Raw genomic sequence first — 23,213 nt, 5'->3', positions numbered from 1 at the left:
CGAGTTGGGGAGCTGTGTCCTTTCAGGAGAGAGCGAGAAGAAAAAAAATAGGAGGCAAGGTGCCTTGACCTTTTTAACATCAGTAGGACTGCCCCGGTGGACTACATGCCTGTGCAAGTGCTCCTGCGTCCTTCGTATTCATGCACGCATACTCCGTACCTCACACACCAGGCTTACCTATTCCACTCAGGTACATGATGTGATGCAGGTGAACTTTCGGCTTTCCCTTCCTCTTCTTTGCTTTTAGAAAGAATTGAAGCCGTTCTGGAAATTGGCCAGGAGCGTCAGGAGCCGTGGTGGGTTCGATCTATCGGCCAGCCGGGCCTGTAACCTTGGACGGTTTAGAGTTGATAACCACCTGGGGTGAGCGAACAGCTGGGTGGTGTTTGAGACGGGCGACGTATGTACATGAATGATTCGAGCTAGATGTCAAACAACCAATAGGGCAGAAATGGATAGTAGGCCCAGTGTGTGTTATCTAAGCAACGACTCCTCGAAACAACCGTAAGGTCTAGACAAATTGCAGCCGACTAGTTGCCTCTCCAAGACTCGGCAACAGATAGGTAGATGATTGCGCAACGCCCTTCTTCTATGCAGATGTGCAGGTGCTTCCGCTGCGGCTTTATAGACGCGGGACGCCTAACCTAGGCTGAGCTGAGGGGGGATGTATATTGACCTAGGCTCATCAGACTATCTGCGGCAGAAGTGTTTGGGCACCAGAGCTTATCGGGCCAAGTGGTGTGTATGCGCGGGTGCGTGTGTGTGTGGCTGACGATACTGCTAGAAGCAGAGGCAAGATGCAATGAAGCAGCCCCATCTGCCCGGCATCCCTCCTTTGCTGGTATCTGGCGCTGGCGGAGGTAACACACCACTTTTAGCACGCTGTACGACCGTCTGGCCTTGTACTGTACTGGGTGAACCTTGGATGGCCCCAGACGGAACCAAGCCCAAGATGTTGTAGGTGTGTCCCAGCCTGGCATCTAATACCGGGATCCCGCATGTCAAAGACAGCATGGTCCCTACTCCTACTCGTTATCGAGCCCTCGGTACTACTTTATGTGACGGGTTGACAGGTGTCTAGTCGGCCATGAATAGGTAGTGTCTACCCGACTTGAGAGGCGCATGGCTTGATAGCATAGCATGTTAAGGTTCACTAGGTCGGTACGGGGAGTTCTCTTATCCATCGGCATTGATGCAGACGAGATTCTCGTTGCATTGGATGTTCGTGTTCATCTCGTATGGGGTGGTTAGAGTAATCGATCATTTTGGTCCGTTGTAACCCTGGTGGTGAGGTCTGAAGGCCGCTCCGAGTCCCGACTGGCTGAAAAGTAGAAGCTAATGGAACCCGCAGCGCCTGCCGCTGCGCAAGCTCGCTGCTCGCTACGGGCTTAGAGGCTCTTACAGGCCCTGCGAGCGCCGCCCACAGAACGACCCTAAGGCCCCTAACGACTGTCCCCCCAACCCCTAGAGGTTCAGCTCCAAGAAACATTTGGTCTGATCAGGGTAAAACAGGGCCCTACTTGTTCCATTGAATGTTCCCCCCCTCTGCTTGTTGCATTGAGAGGCTGCTCCATAAGTTTTTACCAAAAAAGATCACGCCCAACTGCAGGCAGAATTACAGAGGTGTGCAGCACTCTTTTTTTGCACTTTTTTCGTTGTTGCAATTATTCTTATCCTGGACGGCAATCAAAGCAATCATTACGTGAATACCGTCCGACTCCAGACGAACAGTACCCTACAGTATCTATTTTTGTTGCCAGTCGCCCAGTCTTGGTCTTGGGCAGGTCGAAGTGTGGATTCAATCGAGGCTTTGTTGTTGCATCGCCCTGGGAAGAAGCCATCCATCGAGAATCTCGAAACAGTGCATTACCTGACTCCCCCTTGTCCTTTCTTTCACACGGGCCATCGATCGCCCCCGTTCCGGACCGCAGGGGTCTTTCGTCGTTTCACATTGCCTGCCAGCCCTGCCCGTCTTTCCCTTTGGGGCTCCTCGACTCGACTCGACTGACAAGACTACTGCCTGCCTTTCTGCTGCCGCGTCGTCTGCTTTCTGCTTCTGCGCCTCTGCTTCATGAAGGTGTGCTGGACAGTCTTCCCGTTCAGAGAACCACATTTCCCCATCTAGCCGACCCTGCCCGGGCGATTAGAAATATTCCCCTTTCCGACTTCTTGTCTCATCCCCTCCATTCATTGTCCTGCTGCTGCAGCCTTTCAGCTCGCTAGCTCTCCTTTAGCATCTTCTTCAAGAGCACATCCCATCACGCACACCAAAGACGTGCTTCCCACAAGCAAAGGCCAAGCAGTCGATATTTCCTTCTACGACCTAGAGAAAAAAAAAGTCTATAATCGTTGCTTGAGCTAGTGTCGTCGTGTAAGGTGTCTCGCGAGGCAACCTCTTGCTAAAAATGAATCGGAACAGCACCCCGGAAGCCAACACGGCGTCGTCGCTGCGACCGCCGTCGGCCAGGACTTCCGCGGCCGCCCAGCATACCAACCTGCGGGCGTCTGCCGACATGGCTGCCATGGTCGGCAACTCCCCCTCGAGCCGAATCCGCCCCTCGTCGGACTTCTACGGCCAGTCCCAGGGCCAAGGCCAGGGCGGCGCTGACGCCGACCCCCAGGACAAGATGACGCAGCAGTGGATCGCCGACATCGACCAGTACGAGACCACGCTGGAAGAGATGGCGGCCGCCACGCTTGACCAGGACTTCAAGGACGAGCTGAGCGCTATTGAGCAGTGGTTCCGTGTCCTGTCCGAGGCCGAACGCACGGCGGCCCTGTACGCCCTGCTGCAGCAGACTACCCAAGTCCAAATTCGTTTCTTTATCCAGGTTCTTCAGCAGATGGGCAAGAGCCACCCGATGTCTGGCGTCTTGTCGCCCGCCAACTTTGACAAGGGTAAGTTTTATATGTTTGGTGTTGTACGATATTTTCAGTTCATTGATTACCGATTCTAACCCATTTTCGCTCGTATTACAGATCCCATGACGAACCGTCTTAGCGATGCCATGAACAAGTTGAACGTCGGCTCGACTAGAAACTCGATGTCCCAGGCCCAGCCTTCGGCTAAGAGACACTCTGGCCTCGACCCCTCGACCATCAATGCCATGTTCCCCGACGCCGCCGCCGCCATCGCCACCGAGAAGGCCAAGTTCACCCAGCAGACTGGGAACCAACCTCCGTCGAACCGCAACAGCGCCGCGGTCGACGTCCGCAACTCGCTCGCCGCCCCTACAATTGCTGAAGAGTCGTCCAACGGTCAAGGCGCCTCTTCCCCATGGGAAGCTGGCAGACCCAAGTCTTCTTCTGGCCAGGCCCCCATGGGCCAGTTCGCGCAGCCGCCGCCCTCTGCCGGCCTGCGGTCACCCCGACCTCAACTCGGTGGCAACCAGAACATCCAGAACACCACCCTGACGACCGGCGATAAGCAGGCCTCCGACCTTCCTCTTCTTTCTCCCTACACCGCTGGTGGTAACTGGGCCTCTATGGTGAACACCCCGATGGTTCCCAACTTTCAACAAGGCGGCCCTAATCAGGCTGACATGGTGGCCAACGCGACTGCCATGAAGCTTGCTGCTCTGTCTACTGTAAATAACCGTTTTGCGCTGGACGACGTACGAAAATATCGCCGGGCGAGATCTAATGATGCTCCGGGAGCAAACCAGAACCCTCTTTCACCGGGTGTCCAGGCTGGCGGCATCCCCAATAATGTTGTCATGATCAACGAGCACGGCCAGGTCATCAGCAGGGACCAGATGATCGCTATGCAGAACCAACAGATGGGCAGCTTCGGTGCCCGCTCGCGACCCAGCTCGCCGGGCATTGCCATGCAGGGCGGCTTCCCCGGAGGAGCCATGCCTTTTGCTTCGCCTCAGAACAACGGCTTCCTGGGTGTCTACGACGGCAACCCCCTGTTGAGCGGCGGTCTTGGCATGGGTCAGATGGGTCTTTCGCCCGAGGGCTATCTGTCTGATCACTCCGACATGAACCGTGGCCGCTCGCCGCGCGGTCGTCGTGGCACCTCGAAGCCCCCGGAGGACCCCACCGACCCTACTCTTCTGCAGGACATCCCCGCTTGGCTACGCAGTCTCCGCTTGCACAAGTACACGGATAATCTCAAGGATTTGAAGTGGACCGATCTGGTCGAGCTGGACGACGAGGCCCTGGAGAAGCGTGGCGTCAACGCGCTAGGCGCTCGACGCAAGATGCTTAAGGTTTTCGAGCAGGTCAAGGGTAAGTAATAAATCGTTGATCCCCAATACGTGCGTATACTGATTATTTCTACAGAAGCCAAGGATACGGGCAAGCTGGCCTAGCCATTTTCTAATGAGCGAGGAGCAAACTTTGACAGTAGTTCTTAGCAGTTCAGACTTAACATCGGTAGATAATAACTAGTATCGAGAGGTCAGGCCACCCCTTTATCATCACTGGCAGGGAAAATTCAGGATACTCAGGGTGCATTCAGGGGGGTTTCGGAGCTAGGATATACATGGCAATGCTGTTCTTCCGTGGATTTTGGAAGTAAGGGAAGAGGGAAGGCATTTGTTGCTTGAAATGTTTCTTGGAGCGAAACTTTCTGGCGTGTCAGGTGGGGATTGTTTCTCAACCAATGTTATGAGAAAATCAAAGCATAGCGGATTTCTGTTGTTGACCCCCTTTTTCCATCTTGTATTGTTTTGAAATTGTGTACATAAAAACATTCTCATCGTTTTCATTGACGACAATGGGGGGTGGGCGGCGAGGTATGAGAGGATGAGTGGATGGGCTGTTACCACAACGCCACCACATACCTGCAGACGAAATACGAACTCGAGCAGAAGAAGAGAAATGACAAGTGCGAGAATTTTACCGACTTTGCCTGACTTGCTTGTATGATATTGAAAGTGGAAGTCGACTAAGACGTCTGAGGACCTCCCGGGCGTCAGCCTCAATGACGATTCAGACGATGAAATCGACCCACTCACGGAGTACCAGCAAGGTCCTGGAAGCACGCGCGATGGTCACAAACGTTCTGGCAGACGAATTACCTCTGGAGAGAAGCGAGACAGAACATCATCAAACGATACAGCAGGTTCGGAGAAACCTAAGGCGAAGAAGCAATACCGTCAACGCTCAGCAATGATATTGAAAGTGGACTGTGACATGAGTGCGGGATCTTTCGAGTTGGGTCTATCGCATGTAGGCATGGTAATGTACAATTGGTGCTCGTATATACATGGAAGGGTCATTCAGGCAATCTTGAATCTTGATACTAAGTTGGAATCGACCACATGGAATAGACAAATGTTGGAGGGGAGACTCGTTGAGAGGTTTGATATCATGATGGTCAAATAGGTTTCCAGCTGGCGCGCAGGTGGCGTTATGCTTATAGCAGGTACAAGGTTATGATGAGTGGGTGCGAACAAGAATATGCCGACTGGATATTCGCTCGCGCCTTCCGAAGAGCAAATGTAAATCTTTCAAAATAGACGAATCAACTCACCCCAGGAAGAGAAAGCCTGGAGGGAAGGAGAAACGAATTGATGGTTATCCTATCTTTGATCAAGGCTGCCTGAAACAATTTCGCCTGATGCTCAATTTTTCGGGTTGGATTTACACGAACCAATGCTTTCTGATGATTGGTTGGGGCAACGATTGTTACTTGCTCCTAGGGCGATGCGACGATAAGCCTCTGGTTATTCCACGCCAGAACCTATGATTATTCCACGGAACAGCCTTTGGTTATTTCACGGATTTGATTTTCCAGTAACTGTTGTTGTCCCACTTCTAGTTGGGATAAACTACCTGGCCAATGGGGACATAACTTGAATCGGTGCCGCTGCTCAAGCTTCCAACCAAAACATCACACCGATTGTGTCCTTGCCCAGCATTAGACCATGGAGCAGCCAGATTCGAGACAGTGGCTGCACGCCGCAGCCGATGCCTTTGCTCAGTCACAAGCGCAGGCATCGTACCAAGATGGTGGCGGTCCCTCCGTGCCCCCCGGCGGCTTGCGGGTGGAAGAACCGCAGGATGAGAACGATGCCCTCCTGGAGGCCCAGAAACAGGCGCTGGGCACCTTTGAGGACTCGGTGCGCAACTTCGTCAACGCGCGCGACATCAAGAAGGCCATCAAGTTCGGTATCGACGAAGATCCGCAGGCGGCCGCCAACAAAGCCCCGCGTATCATCAAGAAGCGAGGTCCCCGGAAAGCCGCCGAGCCCACCGGCGACGTCAAGATGCGGCTCAACTACGCCACGACCGCCTACATGGAAGGCAACCTGGACGAGGCGCTCGGCTACGTCGAGGACGCCATCCGAATCAACGGCGAGATCCACCGGGCCTGGACCCTGCTCGCCAGCATCCTCCAGGACCGCGGCGAGGTCAAGCAGGGCCTCCTGGCGCTCGTATGCGCCGCCCATCTGGAGCCCAAGATTGTCGAAGGCTGGATTCACTGTGCGACACTGGCGCTCCAGCTGCTCGACGATAGCCCCGAGGACTTTGAGGATGTCTCCAAGATCGGACTGATGGCCCTCTCGCAGGCGATTCGGATCGAGCCGGAGAATATCGCGACGCGTCTTGGCAGGGCCGACTTGTACCTTGCTCGGGAGAGCTTCAAACACGCTATCGCCGAGTATGAGATCATTCTGGAGCGCACGCCCTACGACCTCGCCGCCCTCCGCGGTCTGGTGGAATCTGCTGTTCAATTGTCGATGACGCGGAAGAAGGGCACCGAGAAACCACAGCACGTTGCCAAGGATGCGTATAAACGCGGCATCGAGCACTACCGATACGAGTTCGAGCTGGGGAGCCATGATCCAAATCTTCCCTTTACCTGGGACGATATGATCATGTATATCGAGCTCCTGCACTACCTAAAGCAGTGGGAGGATGTCATCAGCCAGACCAAGATGTACGCACGGTGGCTGCTCGGAAGGCGAGACGAAGACTTCTGGGACAGCCTGCAGGACGACCGCGAATGGGACAACTACGATCACCGACGGAATGAGATGATTCCCGACTACGCTCCCGGAAAGCACCCGACGGAATCGTACGGATTGGGCCTCCCCCTCCGCCTACGGGCAAAACTTGCCATCTGTCGCCTCCACCTGGGACAGGATGACGAAGCCACGCACCACCTGGAATGGTTTGAGCCGGTAGAGCTCGTCCCCGACGACGAATCGTATTCCGAAATCTTCGCTGAGATAGCCGGGGCCTTGTACGAACACCAACATTATGCACGAGCATTGCGGTTCTACGACCCGTTGCGGAACCAGGAAGGCTACCTCGATGCGGCCCAACTGTATCAAGTTGGAAAATGCTATCTGGAGGCAGGAAACAAGCGGCAGGCAGAAGACTATTTCGCCGCAGCCCTGGACGCTGAAGAGTCAAGTATCGATACCCGCATTAGCGCGCGCTATGAACTGGCCAAGATGTACGAGGATGCCCGGCAAGGGGAGGAGGCCTACATTTTGGTGAACGAAGCCATGGAACTGGAGAGAGACCGCGATGAGAACCTAAGATTCGGCGACAGAGCTCGCAAGCCATTAAAGGCGAAGCGGAAGCCTGCCGGTCCCCGAAAACCCAGAGTGAAGGGGGAGAAGGCAGCACGGCCATCCGTCCCGAGACGTCCGCGAGAACCCAGAACCGGCCCCAAGGAACCCTACAAGCGCCGTGTGCGAATCTTCGCCCTGAACGAGGATCGAGAGCGTGAGGAGAATGCCAGATCTGCGCACTTGGCCAAGAAGTGGGAGATCGTGCGCGCATGCAATCACCAGGGCGAGGACGAGCTTCTCGGAGGGCCCGGGGAGGAGTGGATGGCGGCCGCCAGAGAGCTCATTGACGATTTCTGCTCGTTCAAGGCCTTCTTCCCGTGGGAGAGATACCTTGTGAACATTGGCCTTAAGCAGGACAAAGCGGGCCTGTCGTCTACGAACCCTACGCTCCTGAAGATGGCCCAGCGCCTAAGAGACAACATCGATAGTTCCCACACGGATCAGGGGAACCGTGCCCAGTCGAACTTCGAGAAGCGCGTACACGAGAACCCAGTGGAATATCGCGATGTTACCTTCCCGGAGTGGCTCGACCTCTTTGTCGGATACGCGCTGGCCTTGGCCCAGACTGGCCAGACGAAAGAGGCTTACAAGGTTTGCGAGTCGGCGAAGGACGCCAACGTCTTTTTCGAGGATACGGCCAACCTGTTCTTGATACACATAGCGATGGCAGCCTGCGCCCTACGAGCCCGAGACGAGGAGAAGTGCGTCGAGGTTGCCCGTTACATCATGTCCAAGAACCAATTCTCGACCGATGGGTACCGCGTCTACGCTGCCATATGCCGGCTTTGTTCGTCGACGGCCGGCTGGTATGCCGACTCTCGAGTACAGAAGTTTACGCTGCGCCAGATCAAGATGATGGATGCTGCTCTTCTGCCCCCGGAACAGAAGGACAAGTCGCTCGAGGGCCAGGATGTTAAGGTCTATCCCGGCAAGGAACTCGACGCGACGCTGCTGATGATGTACGGCCATATCCTGTTCGTTTCCAACAGCTTTACATATGCTCTCAACTACTTCACCCGGGCCTACGCGCGAGAGCCGGACAACCCCATGGTCAACATCAGCATCGGCCTGGCATATGTCCACTACTCGCTCAAGCGCCAGGCCGAGAACCGCCAGTACCTGATCCTGCAGGGGATGACGTTTCTGCGCAAGTACTACGACCAGCGGCTGGCGTCGCCGGAGGCGTCCTCGATGCAGCGGCAGGAGGCGCACTACAACCTGGCGCGCACCTACCACCAGCTGGGGCTGACGCACCTGGCCATCAAGTACTACAAGCGCGTGCTGGAGGAGGTCGAGGCCAACCAGAGCCCGGAGAACGACAGCCAGGAAGGGCGCAAGAGGGAGAACTTGGCGCAGGAGGCGGCCTATAATATTCAGAATTGTCTCCTCATCGGTGGGGATATGGTGGCGGCGAGGGCTGTGGCGGAGCGGCATTTGGTGCTGTGATAGCGATACGGCAAGCGATGGAATGACTTGTATTCTACTTACGGTAATAAATGCGTATGTGCCTTGATTATTCCAATTACTCCCCATTATGACAGGGAAGTAAACGAAAAATGTCTACGTTTATTCCATTAAATTTCTGCTGTACTCACCGTTCAACTGGAATGGCGGATGATGATGTGTAGTATCAACTGAGTAATGTTCTACTTGATGAACCAAGTCGACAAGGTAATGAAAGCATGAGTCTTGATTTTATGATTTACTTTCAGGTTTGGCTTGACTAATCCCCTGCACCAATTCGCTGTTATTGCCCCCAAGATTGTCACTGACGAGGCTTCGCATGCCTGTTTTCTCCTGCGCTTCCTGTTGCTGCTCCTGACGTCGCAACTCGTCGACCGACGAGTCGAATTCCTCCTTCACCACGTCTTCGTCGTCTTTCAGCGGCTGCAGGCCCCGATCCCGGATAAACGCACACCCCAAGAGACAAAGGCCGATCAGCGGGATCTGCAGGATGAAGACGGCCCGGCTGGCGGCCACGTACGCCTCCAGCACCCCCTCGCCGTCAGTAGAGAATCCGTCCTTCCCCGGCGGCGGCGCGTACGTGTTCTCGGCCAGGTGGGCGTACTGTGGCGGCAGGTTGGCCCGCAGCGCGGCCTGCAGGACGGCGCCCGAGACGGCGAGGCCGCAGGCGCCGCCGCCGCAGCGGAAGAAGTTGCGGTTCGCGATGATGACGGCGCGCTTCGCTTTCGTCACGTGGGCTTGGAAGGCCACCAGGATGGGCTGGAAGATGCAGCCGACGCCGGCGCCGATGAGGAGGAGGGGGAGGACGAGGAGGCCGGGCGGGGTGGTGGTGGTGTAGAGGAGGGTTAGACAGGAACCGCTGTGGGGTTTGTTTGAGTAAGTAAATGCGTAGGTAGGGAGGGGTGAGTCAGAAAAAGGGGGGGAGGAGGTAAAACTCACAGTGTCCACGACCCGAAGCCGAACCAGATGACCTCGCCGTACCGCTTCGTGCGCGCGATGTACTGGCCCCCGGCGACGGAGAAGGCCATCTGCGCGGCCACGAGGGCCGCCGTGAAGGCCGCCGATTCCAGGACCGAGTACCGCCGGGCGTTCTGCAGGTAGAGCGGCAGGTAGTAGAGGTAGGATTGGTACACAGCGCCCATCAGGAAGGACTGGGCGAGCATGATGGCGATGACGGGGTTCTGGAAGATTTCCACTGTTGGGGTTGGTCAGTTTGGCTCGAGGGGCGAGAAGAGAGAAAGAAAGGGGAAGGGGAAGAAGAAGAACTAGGGATACTGACATGGCATCATGGGCAGCCGGGCCACCCTCCACTCCACGAAGATGAAGAGACCCAGCGACAAGATACCAATCACGAGCATGCTGATCACCATGGGCGAGCCCCAGGGGAAGTAGGCGCCCCCGCCGCTGATGGGGATCAGCAGGAACACGACGGCGACGCTGGAGGTGAGCACGCCGGCCCAGTCGATCTTACACACGCCCTCCCGAGCCTCTCTCCAAGTTTTCTTCCCTTGTCCCTGCCCCTGTCCCTGTTGTTGAGGAGGCGCCCCCGGGACCAGGCACCAGGCGACGCCGCCCATGAGCGCGGCGAGGGGCGCCGTGGTCCAGAAGAAGGCGCGCCAGGTCGTGCGCGGCGAGGAGATGAAGGCGGCGGCCAGGAAGGGGCCGAGGATGTTGCCCAGGCCCACGCACGACCCGATGATGCCCTGGTACTTGCCTCGCCGCTCCAGGGTGGTGATGTCCGACACGATGATCATGGCGAGGTTGCTGACGCCGCCGCCTCCGATCCCAGCGAGGGCGCGGAACACGTAGACTGTGAACAGGGGGGTTTTGGGGTTAGCAGCAAAATTTACCCCGGGAAAACGCAGACTGCTAGCCAATGGGTAAGTAAGTACTTACACATAGCAGCGTTCCGCGCAAACCCACACAACAAGGCCGCAATGCTGAGCAAGGCCACGGCGCCCAAAAAGACGGCCTTGCGGCCAAAGATGTCGGACAGCCGGCCGTAGAGCATGACGAAGGCGGTGTTGGCGATGAGGGACGAGGTGCCGGCCCACGAGATGGTGTCGCCGGCCTCGAGGTCGACGGCGATGGTCGGCAGCGTCACGCCGATGCCGTTCTGGTCGACGAAGGAAATAAGTAGCGTGAGGGACAGGGCCGCGAAGACGGTGACGAGCCGGGCCCGCGACAGCTGCAGGTTGGTCTGGTCCGCGAGGGCCCGTTCGGCGGCGGCTTGGACGCGGCTGTGGTCCTTGGATGTGGTGCCGGGGACGCCGGGGGTGTTGATGGTTCCCGTCATCTTTCCCTAAGCATGTCTTCTCTTCTTTGTCCTTTGCCTCTTTTGGTGTATTGTCCCCTCTTTTATAATGCCTCCTTCTCTTTCGTTTCGGTCCTTCCAGCGACAAAGATAGGAGATCTTCAAACACTGATCCGCGTCAATCCAAGCCTCTTGGATGGCTTCACCCTAGATGGATAATGACTAGGATACAACCCCTTCCGCTGACGGCTGGGTATGACCCAAAGGAAATGCCAAAAGGTACTGCCTTTGCGTACGACACAAGAAAATTCTTAAAGGCTCTCTCATGGCCTGGCACGAAACTCTGTCATTGAACGACTCGTCGTAGTGTGGGCCTTTGGTATCTATCCGATGAGTAGAGGTAAATGCATTGGTATCATCTTTGCCATAACTGCTCGGAATTCTGTTAAACTTTGTGACTTGAGCAATGTAGAGAACGAAAAGGAGACCCGCTCATGTCTGGGTTGCGGCTCTTCCTCGCGGCCAATGGGAAACATCCTCGTTCCCTCTTCGGGCAAGCCATATTGGGACTTCAACTACCTTATCCGGCGTCGCGGATCATGGCAGCGATAGACGGACTGCTCCGTGGTATGGCCTGGTGTTTCCGACCTTTGGTTACGCTTGCATTCGGGTTTGCCGGGTTTCGTCGGGAAGCTATCAGCAGCTCCGAAGATGGTCGGAACGCATCCGATATTCCCGGACCTCCCTTCCGCCATAAATCATTAGTTCACCACTCTTGCCTACATACATACGTGTAATGCAACATGTCCCATATCATGGGGGACTAGTGTGTAAATCAGGACCCCAGGTGCCAGGTTTATCTATCGCTACACTCGCCTACCCACCTGCCCGCAGCGAAACCCACTCTGCCTATCAGTGCAAGGATCTATCTACTGTTGTCCGCCCGCCCCTTGGCGGCCAAGACTTTCTGCCAGCTAACCTGCATTTCTTCATATCGGAATGCCCAGATGGCTGGGACGCGCCAGGTGGTATTCAATTGATTGCAAGCAAACACTCAGTCCTATATCCCCTAATCGGGACCCGACGTGCTGGGTTGGCTTCCAAGAGACGGTTCGGGACTCTATCGTGGGTTCTTCTCTCAAACTCCATGGAGTCACGGCGAACTGCATTATCTGGTTTTATTCACCCCCAAGACATGCCTACACCCATCCCGGTCCGACAACCCAGCCTAGCCCTGGAACCCTCTGCCATGGATGGGGTGGAGCCCAAGACCGGCAATGCGGGGGAACCATCAGCGTCGGCCCTTGGTGTAGTATCAGTGGTTGGTGGTGCTATCGCTAATGCAGCAGTACTGTCATAGCCACTGATAGAGGGCGTGGCGACAGGGCGACGATGGTGGTTTGAATAAATAAGATCGGCCCGCCCTGGCTTCTTTTCCACATAATGTTTCCGTTGCCCCTGTTTATAAACGTTGTCCTGCATATATCCGGCATTCTTGTGTTGCGCGTAGACTGCTCAACTCAACTCGAATAAAAGGGCGGCAAAGAAGAATATAACGCCAGTGCCTATCCCCAGACGAGGGACGAAGAGGCGCCGCCATGGCGACCGCGATGCGCAAGGTCAAGACGGCCTTCTCGTCGAAAGAAGAGTTCAAGAAGGCATTGCTGGCGCCAGACGCCCCACCTGAAGGTGTAAGTCATCCTGCGCTGAAATACGTAGAAGTGAAACCAAGGATACCGACCATACTGACCTCGAACTTTCGTACACACAATATAGGCCGCCTACTTCAACGAAGACCTCCTCCCCACGCCGCCCGAGCGGCGCACCTGGACGGCGCTGCACTTCTTCAGCTACTACCTGACGCAGACCTTCAGCTCCGGCTCCTATAACCTGGGCGCGACGCTCGTCGCCATCGGCCTGCAGTGGTACCACGGCATGATCGCCGCCGCCGTCGGCTCCCTCATCCTCAGCGCCATCGTCGTGCTCAACTCGCGCGGCGCGACGCGGTACCACGTCGGCTTCCCCGTCTTCGCGCGGGCGTCGGCGGGAATCGGCGGCGCCAAGCTCTTCGTCGTCGTCCGCGCCTCGGTCGCCGTCATCTATTTTGCGACCCAGACCTTCTACGGCGGCATGATCACGGCCGTCTGCCTGCGCGCCGTCTTCGGCGGCGCCTGGGACCGGATCCCCAACACGCTGCCCGCGAGCGCGGGCATTTCTTCGAAAAACCTGCTGGCCTTCTTCGTGTACTGGGTCGTGCAGTTCCCCGTCATGTTCCTGCACCCGACGCTGCTGCGCCACCTCTTCGTCGTCAAGGCCGTCTACACGACCGTCGCGCTCTTCGGGGTGCTGGGCTGGGCCGTGCATGCGAATGGGGGCAGTATCGGCTCGTTTAGCTACGACAAGCAGGTCCGGCTGGAGGGGTTCGCCCTCATCTGGCCCATGATTCAGGCTATCAACAGTGTTATGGGCGCGCTGTGCCCGATTCTCATCAACCAGCCCGATGTGGCCCGCTACGCCACTTCGTTTTCGCAGTCGACCTGGTCGCAGAGCACGGGTATCTTGGTTTCCAAATTGATTGTCATGTGAGTCAATCCGGTCTCTCTCTGCCCCCAATATAAAGAAGTCCCCGCTAACCGTTGGCTTGCTTCTCGAAACAGGTTCGTAAGCTGCGCGACCACCAGCGCGACGACGGGCATCTTGGGCAAGAGCTTCTGGAACGTCTGGGACCTGTACGACGCCATTCTGACCGAGTTCTGGAGCCCCGGGGCGCGGGCCGGCATCTTCTTCGCGGCCTTCGGCATGGTCCTGGCCACCATCGCGACCAACGCCGGCTCCAACTCCCTGCCCGTCGGCGCCGACGGGTCCGGTCTGCTTCCGCGGTACATGACCATCGTACGAGGGCAGGTCCTCTGCGCCGTGCTCGCCCCACTGTGCGTGCCCTGGAAGATCATCAGCAGCGCCTCCACCTTCCTGACCTTCCTGGGCTCCTACACGGTCTTCCTCATGCCCATCTGCGGCATCATGGTCGTCGACTACTGGCTTCTCCGCCGCGGCAACCTGCACGTGCCCTCGCTCTACACCAAAGCAGCCGGCACCCCCTACGCCTACCGCCACGGCTGGAACCCGCGGGCCGTCGCGGCCTGGGTCGCGGGCGTGGCCTTCACCGTGCACGGCATCGCCGGCTCCCTCGACCCAGCGGCCGTCAACCAGGCCAGCAAGAACATGTACAAGCTGGGCTTCCTGCTCTCCTTCTTCATGGGGGCCGGTATGTACTACGGCCTGAGTCTTATCTGGCCGGTGCCCGTCTACCCGTCGGATCACAACCCATCTGAGTACGAGGGAGACACTAAGGGCTTCGAGTACATGGCGGGCTCCGAGGGCTTCTTCGCCGGGGAGACGGTAGACCGGATCCGGGGGGTCCTGGTGGGGGATTACGGCGTGGTGGAGTATGATAATCCTCCGACTGGTGGCTATGCGAGCAGCAGTGAGAAGGATCGTGCGGTTGTTGTGTGAGCAGTGGAAGGGGTAGGTTGGATTCGAAGATGAGATAGAAATATTTGTCTTCACATCTTGACACAATTCAAATGATAGTTCTCTTTCACGATGACACCATCCTTCTCAACAACTAGAGTTGAACCTGACATCCATGACAATCCGAATGCGCAAATCTAGCGACGTAATAACCATTGAGTTCATTTGGATCATCAACGCGGCTAAAACTAGACGGACCAAGCTTTATTTGATTAGTATATATATATGGCATTCGATAACTCTAATCTACTTTGTGACACCCCCGTCATTTCACGCCTTCTCGTCCGGCCTCTCGTCGCGCTTCCCCCTGTGCGCCTTAATCAAATACGCGATGCAGGTAAGCACCCCCAAACCCGCCAGGCCGATGCCCATGTAGTACGCCCCGTGGAACCCCCTGAGCTTGTCCTCGGGCGTCTGCCCGCCGCGGTTGATCTTGTACTCGACGGTGCCCGCGAACCCGAGCCCGAGCGCGATGCTGTAGTTGACGACGGTGTTGATGAGGCTGGCCGCGATGCCCTGGTGCTTGCGGTGGACCGCGTTGGAGAGGATGAGCGTGGCCGCCGGAAAACTCATGTCCATGCCCCAGGGCGTGACGAGCATCGACACGAACGCCTGGCTCCAGTACGTCTGCTGCACGGGCGCCGTCGCGATGAGCGTGATGCCCGCCGTGAAGAAGAGCAGGGCCGCCGTCATGACGACCGCGGGGCCCAGGCGGTGGATCAGCATCCCCGTGAAGACGGACGCGGCGCAGCCCGACACGGCGACGGGCGAGAACCAGGCCGTCGCGAGCAGCGGGGTGGCGCCCCGGAACTCCTCGAAGAACTGCCAGGTGTACATGAGCCAGATGCCGAAGCAGCTCCAGCCGCAGGCGACGGCGCCCAGCACGAACGAGACGTCGGCCGAGAGGGCCTCGAAGGGGATCAGCGGGTGCTTGGCGTAGCGGATCTCGATCACGAAGAAGGCCGCGATGCACAGCACGCCGACGAGCAGGAGCACGTAGACGAAGGGGGCCGTCCAGCCGCTCAGCGGCGCCTGGTTCCAGGCGAAGTTGATGAGGATCAAGCCCGTGATGCCCGTCGTCGCGCCCGCGAGGTCCAGCTCGTGGACGAGGGGCCAGAGACCCCGCGGCCAGGTCTCCCGGGGCCGGCCCATCAGCGACGGCCGCGAGGGGATCACGTAGTAGCTCAGCACGACGCTGGCGGCCAGAACGATGGCGAAGCAGAAGTAGGCCCAGGGCCACCAGTGCCGCGCGAACAAGCCCGCGAAGACAGCGCCCAGGATGCTGCCGCCGGGCGCGGTGGCGCCGAAGGCAGCGAAAGCCAGGGCCTTGCGCTTGCCGGGGCCGTACGAGGCGCCGAGGATGGCGAGGCCGTTGGTCAGGCAGATGGCGGGGCCGATGCCTTGCAGGACGCGCGCGAAGATGAGCAGGACGTGGTTCGAGTAGATGGCCAGGCCGCAGACGACGTTCCAGACGGCGAACCAGGCCATGCCGATGAGGAACAGCGGCTTGTACCCATACACGTCGCCGAGCCGGCCGGAGAACATGATGAAGGTGCCCACCGTCAGGCTGTAGCCCGCGATGATCCAGGACAGCTCGGCCTGGTCGGTGATGCCGTAGCTGCTGCCGATGATCTTGAGGATGCCGATGGTGTTACCCAGAGCGGCCTCTGTTGTGTGACGTCAGTTGTCTTGCTCTTTCTCGACTTCAGGTGGAGTGAGACAGGGTGGGAGATGCTTACGGGTGTAGAGCTGCGCCAGGCATACCACGGCTACAAGCAGCAACTCGTGGGGGAGCGAGATGGTCTCGGCGATAGAAAGATTGGTGGAGACGCGCGTGGCTTCGGGCCCCGTTCCATCTACCGTTGAGGCGTCGTCGTCGTCTTCCGGGGAGCTGTCTTGGCCCGGCTCCGTCCCGAGACCGCGTTCCTCTTCCTTCGGGGAAAGCCGCCCACGATTGGTCTCGGCATCCTCGGTATTGGTGGATGTCGTCATCCCGTCGCTGTGTGAACTTCTCCTGTGTTCCATCTTGCGCAAGGAGTTGAAGTTGCTTGGAGCTGTGACGGACAAAAGCGCACCGCCTGGTTATATCTTCAGGCCAATTAACGCGCGCGAAGTCGCGGCTTGATTACTGAACGAATTACAAATGGTTGATGATTCCCGACTTACACATGCGATTAAATCCGGATCAAGGGAGGTGCGTCAAGGCCTGCATGATTCTGGTGGTAGACACAGCCTTTTCTTCAAGAAAAGTAGGTAGGTAAGTAAATAGTTAGGTGATCTTCGGAAGGGGCGAATGGGTCGTCGCCTTGCATTCCTCAAGACTCGTGGGATAATCCACCCATCATTCCTTACCAAAACCGGAAGAAAAACTCTGGCACTTGCAGGATATCTTTTCCAATGATGACGGGTAAGACTGGAGACGGGATGGGGCCATGCGCCCGGAAGGGAATGGAGCTGTCATCTGTCATCGGCCCATTGCCTGCCAAATGGTTCGGCGATAAAGCCGTTTGTCGTCCGAACATACGTAGCTTTGATGTCAGCCAAAAAAAATATATGGTCTGTTCGAGCTACTTATTAATTCCATATTTCGCTCGTCGCGCAATCGACTAGGCTCAACCTAGCAAAGAGGCGGTCTTGTATTTCCGCGACTCGGATTTATGGGCGAAGATATGTCATCCCCGCCACTACAAAAAAAGTGACCGTTGCAACCATCAAGGATACAGTGTGACGATCATCCGAACCAACCGTTCGGGACCAGCAGTATGTAGGTGATGAAGCCTTTTCTTATTTACCGAAATTCGCAAAACCTTTGTAATGAGGCTGATATCGGTATCGGTCAGTTGTTTTTTAATTCTTGTTCATACTTGATGAGAATCTCTCTAGCAAGGCACATTAGGTGCGAATGCCATGTACACACTGTGCGGTTTCATCACATGTCCTTCCTGGGGGTGTTGCCGTATCTCACTAGACACCTCTCACCCTATGCGACAGCCTTATGCTAGGAACAACGGGTCGTTACTCAATCCCTGTCAGGCAACCATACTATATGTAAGTGGCAGATGTGGCTCTCGCCTGGCCATTGTGGGCCTCACTATGGCCTCGCGGCAGTCATGATACGGCTACTCTGAGTGCTGATTAGCTGCCCGTGTGGTATGTGGTGCGCGGCATAGCTAGATGCTTTCTTCATTGCCGGTCAGTACCTAGTTGTATACCTGTTGTAAGTGAAGAACACAACATGGTTGCTACTCAATAACACGTGCACAAAATCAGAAAATAGAGAGGGAGACGTAGGTTCCAACCCAATGTCTTGTGTATGGTGAAGGGTAGCACTCATTCATGCCTGAAAGTATGATCAATTTAACGGCAGTTGAGGTTGGTGTGGTGTTCTGTAGTATATGATGACAATGATAAGCGGTCGGTCAGACTGTTCCAACGTTCATGCATATAGGCTAGAACATGAGATAGTGGTATCTTGTCTTCTACTGGTGCATATGACCTGCACGTAAGACGTCAGCCTGCGCGAAGTAACATTATTGATATCTCTCCATGGGGGCCAAACCATCCACTTCAGCCTTATGTAGGCATATGAGTTCAAAGGAAAAGACGATATCATATTGCACTTCTGATTTCCATCGTTCTTTTCAGACTCATGCACAACTTGAAGAACTTGCAGCCAGCTACATTACCTCTACTGCAACAAAAGAGAAGACGACCATGCGCCTGTAACCTATCGTATTAAATGGTTGTTTACTCCCCTGCTCCCCTACTCTTGTACTTTCCAGCAACAGGCCCTGAGCTGCCATTATATCGCCCGTTTATCTCAATGAATCCTTGAGCAAACAAGGAAGCATCCAATTGCAGAAACACACTGCACCATGTGTACGTTCGGACTGCCATTTTTACAGCATAGAGTATTCTGACTTTGCCACTCAGCGTGCAATGAAACATCCCTACTATACCCAAATGTCTACGGCACCTTGATTACGTCTCAGGATGATATCGACAGAGGAGCTTTGCTCGCGCCCAATGCAACAACTGATTCTCGAGGTATACTGCTCACGGGTGTGAAAGGATCCCTAACTTTTACAAACCTGACGGCTTTCTACAAGATGGCTATAACTTGCAACAACCACCTCCAGGAGATTAACTTCCCCGAAACTGTTATGCTCGGTACTCTGGTCATTGACACAGCACCAAACCTGGAAAGAATCAGCATGAATAAGTGGAACGGCAGCGCCGACACCACTACCTATAGGGTCGCTCCATACGGCAGCCTCTCGATTAGCAAAGCCCCTCGACTTGGCTTAGGGTTTCAACAGGCTCAACAGTTCAACATGACCACGTTATCCATTGTGGACCTAAATGGAGTGGGCGGTGTTCAGTTCCCACAACTGATCAGCGCCATTACCATCTACGCTCAGAGTTCCTCTGCCCAATTCCCAAAGCTCGTAACAGTTTCCGACTATCTCCTTATAGGCAGCTCCTTGGTGGGAAATACCAACTTTCCCAGTTTAAAGGATGTAGGCAAGTTGAGAATCAGTAACCAGACATCATATGGTTACAATATGCTTGCCGAAGAGGACAGCACAGGCCCGCTTCCAGACCTAGCCGTGCGAGAGTCAGTAATAATAGAGGGTCAAATCAGGGGTCAAATCAGGACAAAAGGTGACGATTTGAACCCAAAAAACTTGGTTCTGAACCAGCTGACTACAGTGGGCGAGGATCTGAACACTACGAAGAACAACGGCGTTGCCAAGATGTCTTTCAGCCGTCTGGAGGACGTAAAAAGGCTCTACATCAAGGATAATCTGGGTTCGGTGGTGCCCGGCGACTTCTCTCGACTGACGACTGCCAATCTAATTCACGTCAATGGTGTATTAGACAAGTACGTTATAGGGGCATTAACACCAACCGATCGGCAGAAGTTGATTTGACTAACTGACTCGAAACAGCAACACCGTACTTTTCCCACGCCTTTCCAGCGCTAACGAAGTAAGGATAGAAGCTTGGAATCCCGAGTTCGACTGCTCATGGCTCGTAAGGATGCGCGACTTAGGGAAAATCGCCGTCCTATCTTGTAACGGCACCAATGGCACCTACGAGAGCCCTAAGGACGACAGTACCAGCAGCGTGAATCCGACCAACCCGACCACATCATCATCCTCTAGTGGCGGGCTGAGCACAGGGGCGTTCGCAGGCATAGGTACGGGGGTCGGGGTCAGCGTACTCGGCGTCTTAGCGGTCTTGGTTTGGTTCATCCTACGCTACCGTAGGAAGTTGCGAGGTCTCGCGGAAGAGAGCCACAACCATGGCAGGGATGACCCTAAGGAAGCTACCAGGGAGACACCTACGCCACGAGAGAATCTACTAGACGGTACCCAAATTGAAGAATCAGGCGGCAGATCCATGCCACATCAGTCTGGAGGTACAGAGATATTGGAGGCCGGCGGGAGAGCACTGCGCGCGGAAGCCGGGGATGGACGTGGTGCGGATGGTGCTGTAGTAGCCCAGGAGAAGAAGTCGCCCCCATTGGAGTTGCCTTGAATCGTATTCTCCTAGTTTCCTTATTTTCTTCGCAACGTCGCTTACATATGTATGCCATATTAAGACATTCTCATGCAGCAAATGGTAATTCGAAGTTCGCAAGGACCGCGAACTCGCCATACATACACTCTCTGTGCACTTCGCCCTGTTCAATGCTATGCAGAACGTGAGCTCCAAACACTAACACTGCAATTCGGATATGTAATAAACTTAGACGAGGGCACGCTATGCAGGACGTCCTGATAACCGAGCAAAGAGCCCCAGCCCCCAATCCTGACAATTAGCTCATCCCCCATGCAGTCACAATGTGCATGCATATAAGCTGATTGTAATGTTTTAGCCTTCAACGTATCTAGAGGTAGTATAGGTACTCAATGTAGGTACGTAAGTGTGGTGCTAGGCTCTAATTATAGCTTCCGCACGGATCATAACACCAAGAATTATCACGAGATACGAACCAACCAACCGTCAACCAACCAACGCCCTTTCAATCAAACGTCTTACCAACCAACCAGCGCCGAATCGGCTACAGGGGTAGTACCGACCAACCAACGGTACGCTGGTTGGTAGATTGGTTCATGTGCAACACTGAGCTGCGGCATATGAAAAAATGGCCCCTTGACCACCATGCTTACTTGCCAGTTCTTCGCCACTTCTTTGTTTCTCATCGCTCCGAGTTAGTTCTCTGATTTGAGACAAGCTGTCGTCCAAACCGTCCAGGCCCGTGATCAATAAAAGACAAGCACTATAAGCACTGGGGTGTCCTATACAATGTGTGAGTACAAATTTTCGGGCTGATAGCACACAGCATTCTGACCAGCAAGCTTAGCATGCAGCGAAGAGCTGTCTCATTTGGGTGGATACAGCGCCGTCACCGTCATTGCTTCTCAGGATGATATCGACGATCCGACCGTGCTCACGCCCAATGCAACAGGGCCTCAAACGCAGATCGTGGTACAGGGAGCAAAGGGTACGCTGAACTTCACGAACCTGAAGTCTTTCTACCGCATGCACGTATATTGCAACAGCGAGCTCGAAGAAATCAATTTTCCGGACCTCGTCACCTTCAGCTCGCTCGAAGTTCAAAAAGCACCAGTGCTGCACAATATTCGTTTGAACCGGTGGAACGGCACGGCATATGACAATTCCGGTCAATCAAGCAGCATCAATATCCATGAAGCTCCCCAACTTGGCCGCGTTCGCGACCAGCCGCAGATTTTCGACATTCCCAGCTTAGGCATCGTGTATCTGGACGGCGCAGGGTCGATACAGTTCCCGAGATTGACCAACGCCAGTTCCATAACCTCTTATGATTCCTATACTCAGTTCCCAAGGCTTGCCACAGTCTCCAACGAGTTGGCTGTAGCTAACAACACTGCCGTCTTCCCCAGCTTAGCTAGTGTGGGATCACTAACTCTCGTCAACCGGGTCGTCAGTTCGCAAGGGTCGCCGAATAGTGGCCCGGGTATGCTCCCGGATCTAGTCGTGCATCAGTCAATAATAATCGGGCCTCAAAAGATTGGAATGGGCAGTATCTTGGCACTGGATCACCTGAAAAGAGTGGGAAAAGACCTGAATATCACCGGGAACAGCAACATTGCTAAGATGTCCTTCAGCGGCGTGACGGAGGTGAAGGCGCTCAACATCATGGACAACCCGAACTCGACGATACCTGGAGACTTCTCGCATTTGACCACTGTCGACTCCATCTACCTCAGCGGTATCATAAAACAGTATGTTGCGAGAGACCATATATCCGAGTTCAACTGGCTGATTCGAAACAGAGATACCGCGAACCCAGCCCTTTTCCCACGTCTTTCCAGTGCCGGCGTGGTGAACATCGAAGCTTGGAACCCGGAGTTCGACTGCTCATGGCTTGTGAGGATGCGTGATCTGGGAAAGATCGCCATCCTGTCCTGCAACGGCACCAACGGCCCCCAAAAGGCCCCCAAGGATGACGACACCAGCAATTCGACCACATCATCATCGCCCCTTAACGGCGGGCTGAGCACCGGGGCGTCCGCAGGCATAGGCACAGGGGTCGGCGTCACCGTGCTCGGCATCCTGGCGGCCCTAGTCTGGCTGGTCGTGCGCTATCGCCGGAGACTGCGCGACCTGGGGACGACGGCGCAGGACGACGACGACGACGACGCGGGGGGTCGCGACAAGGAAGCCGTCGAAGCAGCGCCCGAGGCTTTGCAAGAGGCCGGCGGCAGACCACTACCGTTTCAATTCGGAGGCGGGGAGATAGTGGAAGCCGGAGGGACGCAGCTGCGGGCGGAGGCTGGTGATGCAGTGGCTTCGCCAAAGGAGCATACGAGGTCGCCGGTGGAACTAGTTTGAGTTTCGCCCTTTTGAAGATACCAACCGGAAAGTTTTGATTAGAAAAAGCTCAGCAGTTTGCCTTTATAAGTAGTTTTGGTGATCAATCCACACCAACGGGCAAATATCCAACCTCACAGGGAACTCCTGAGCTCAGCTAAGCGGGCGCTCTGTTGTTTGCAGAGGCTTTTATTTGCTAATACCCCGTTGCAGTTCCAGATAGGAGCAGCCACATCGTTAGTGCTCTCCTATTTGACCAATCAAGGTTGACTCTGTTGTTGTTTCGATGATGCTGGACATCGAACACGGAAGTGGGCCAGAATGAGATGGACTGTGGGACAAGAGAAGCCCCTGAAGTACAGATGACGGCACCGTCAAAGTGCCAAGCAGCTGATTGAGCTGACTGCATACAGTGGGTGCTGCATTCCAGGCAATTTCTCGTCGCAACGATTGATTCGAAGTCAGTAGGGCCAGATACGCACTCCACGGATCTCTGTAGTCTCCCCATCCGAAGCCATGTACAGTAGAACATGAGCTTCAGAAACAAACACTGCAATTCGGAT

At 55.5% G+C, this 23,213-nt stretch overlaps 7 protein-coding genes across 7 annotated transcripts; 5 read left to right on the top strand and 2 right to left on the bottom strand.

The window, feature by feature from the left end:
- Positions 1 to 2,405: 2,405 nt before the first annotated feature.
- PG985_010008 (Flap-structured DNA-binding and RNA-binding protein) lies at positions 2,406 to 4,316 on the top strand (the record flags this gene model as incomplete). The annotated part of the gene is made up of 3 exons (XM_066829776.1): positions 2,406 to 2,898; positions 2,980 to 4,233; positions 4,288 to 4,316. 3 exons carry the CDS (start codon positions 2,406 to 2,408, stop codon positions 4,314 to 4,316), a joined length of 1,776 nt encoding a protein of 591 aa, XP_066682166.1.
- Positions 4,317 to 5,876: 1,560 nt separating this feature from the next.
- Positions 5,877 to 8,981, top strand: PG985_010007 (Transcription factor tau subunit sfc4; the record flags this gene model as incomplete). Its single annotated transcript, XM_066829775.1, has 1 exon — positions 5,877 to 8,981. The coding sequence occupies one exon, from the start codon at positions 5,877 to 5,879 to the stop codon at positions 8,979 to 8,981; it is 3,105 nt and encodes a 1,034-aa protein (XP_066682165.1).
- A 249-nt stretch (positions 8,982 to 9,230) lies between these two features.
- PG985_010006 (uncharacterized protein) lies at positions 9,231 to 11,295 on the bottom strand (the record flags this gene model as incomplete). Its single annotated transcript, XM_066829774.1, has 4 exons — positions 9,231 to 9,858; positions 9,939 to 10,194; positions 10,279 to 10,809; positions 10,896 to 11,295. The coding sequence occupies 4 exons, from the start codon at positions 11,293 to 11,295 to the stop codon at positions 9,231 to 9,233; spliced, it is 1,815 nt and encodes a 604-aa protein (XP_066682164.1).
- A 1,556-nt stretch (positions 11,296 to 12,851) lies between these two features.
- PG985_010005 (permease for cytosine/purines- uracil- thiamine- allantoin-domain-containing protein) lies at positions 12,852 to 14,766 on the top strand (the record flags this gene model as incomplete). Its single annotated transcript, XM_066829773.1, has 3 exons — positions 12,852 to 12,944; positions 13,030 to 13,835; positions 13,911 to 14,766. 3 exons carry the CDS (start codon positions 12,852 to 12,854, stop codon positions 14,764 to 14,766), a joined length of 1,755 nt encoding a protein of 584 aa, XP_066682163.1.
- A 288-nt stretch (positions 14,767 to 15,054) lies between these two features.
- PG985_010004 (uncharacterized protein) lies at positions 15,055 to 16,776 on the bottom strand (the record flags this gene model as incomplete). Its single annotated transcript, XM_066829772.1, has 2 exons — positions 15,055 to 16,451; positions 16,524 to 16,776. The coding sequence occupies 2 exons, from the start codon at positions 16,774 to 16,776 to the stop codon at positions 15,055 to 15,057; spliced, it is 1,650 nt and encodes a 549-aa protein (XP_066682162.1).
- Positions 16,777 to 18,659: 1,883 nt separating this feature from the next.
- On the top strand, positions 18,660 to 20,328 carry PG985_010003 (uncharacterized protein; the record flags this gene model as incomplete). The annotated part of the gene is made up of 3 exons (XM_066829771.1): positions 18,660 to 18,663; positions 18,718 to 19,669; positions 19,737 to 20,328. 3 exons carry the CDS (start codon positions 18,660 to 18,662, stop codon positions 20,326 to 20,328), a joined length of 1,548 nt encoding a protein of 515 aa, XP_066682161.1.
- A 771-nt stretch (positions 20,329 to 21,099) lies between these two features.
- On the top strand, positions 21,100 to 22,671 carry PG985_010002 (uncharacterized protein; the record flags this gene model as incomplete). Its single annotated transcript, XM_066829770.1, has 2 exons — positions 21,100 to 21,103; positions 21,158 to 22,671. 2 exons carry the CDS (start codon positions 21,100 to 21,102, stop codon positions 22,669 to 22,671), a joined length of 1,518 nt encoding a protein of 505 aa, XP_066682160.1.
- Between the last annotated feature and the right edge of the window lie 542 nt (positions 22,672 to 23,213).

Source organism: Apiospora marii (assembly GCF_038362585.1).
Source record: "Apiospora marii strain CBS 49790 chromosome Unknown utg000006l_segment0_segment0, whole genome shotgun sequence".
NCBI classification, from domain to species: domain Eukaryota; kingdom Fungi; phylum Ascomycota; class Sordariomycetes; order Amphisphaeriales; family Apiosporaceae; genus Apiospora; species Apiospora marii.
The sequence above is the reverse complement of the archived record's forward strand: the minus strand, read 5'-3'. Positions and strand labels throughout refer to the sequence as shown.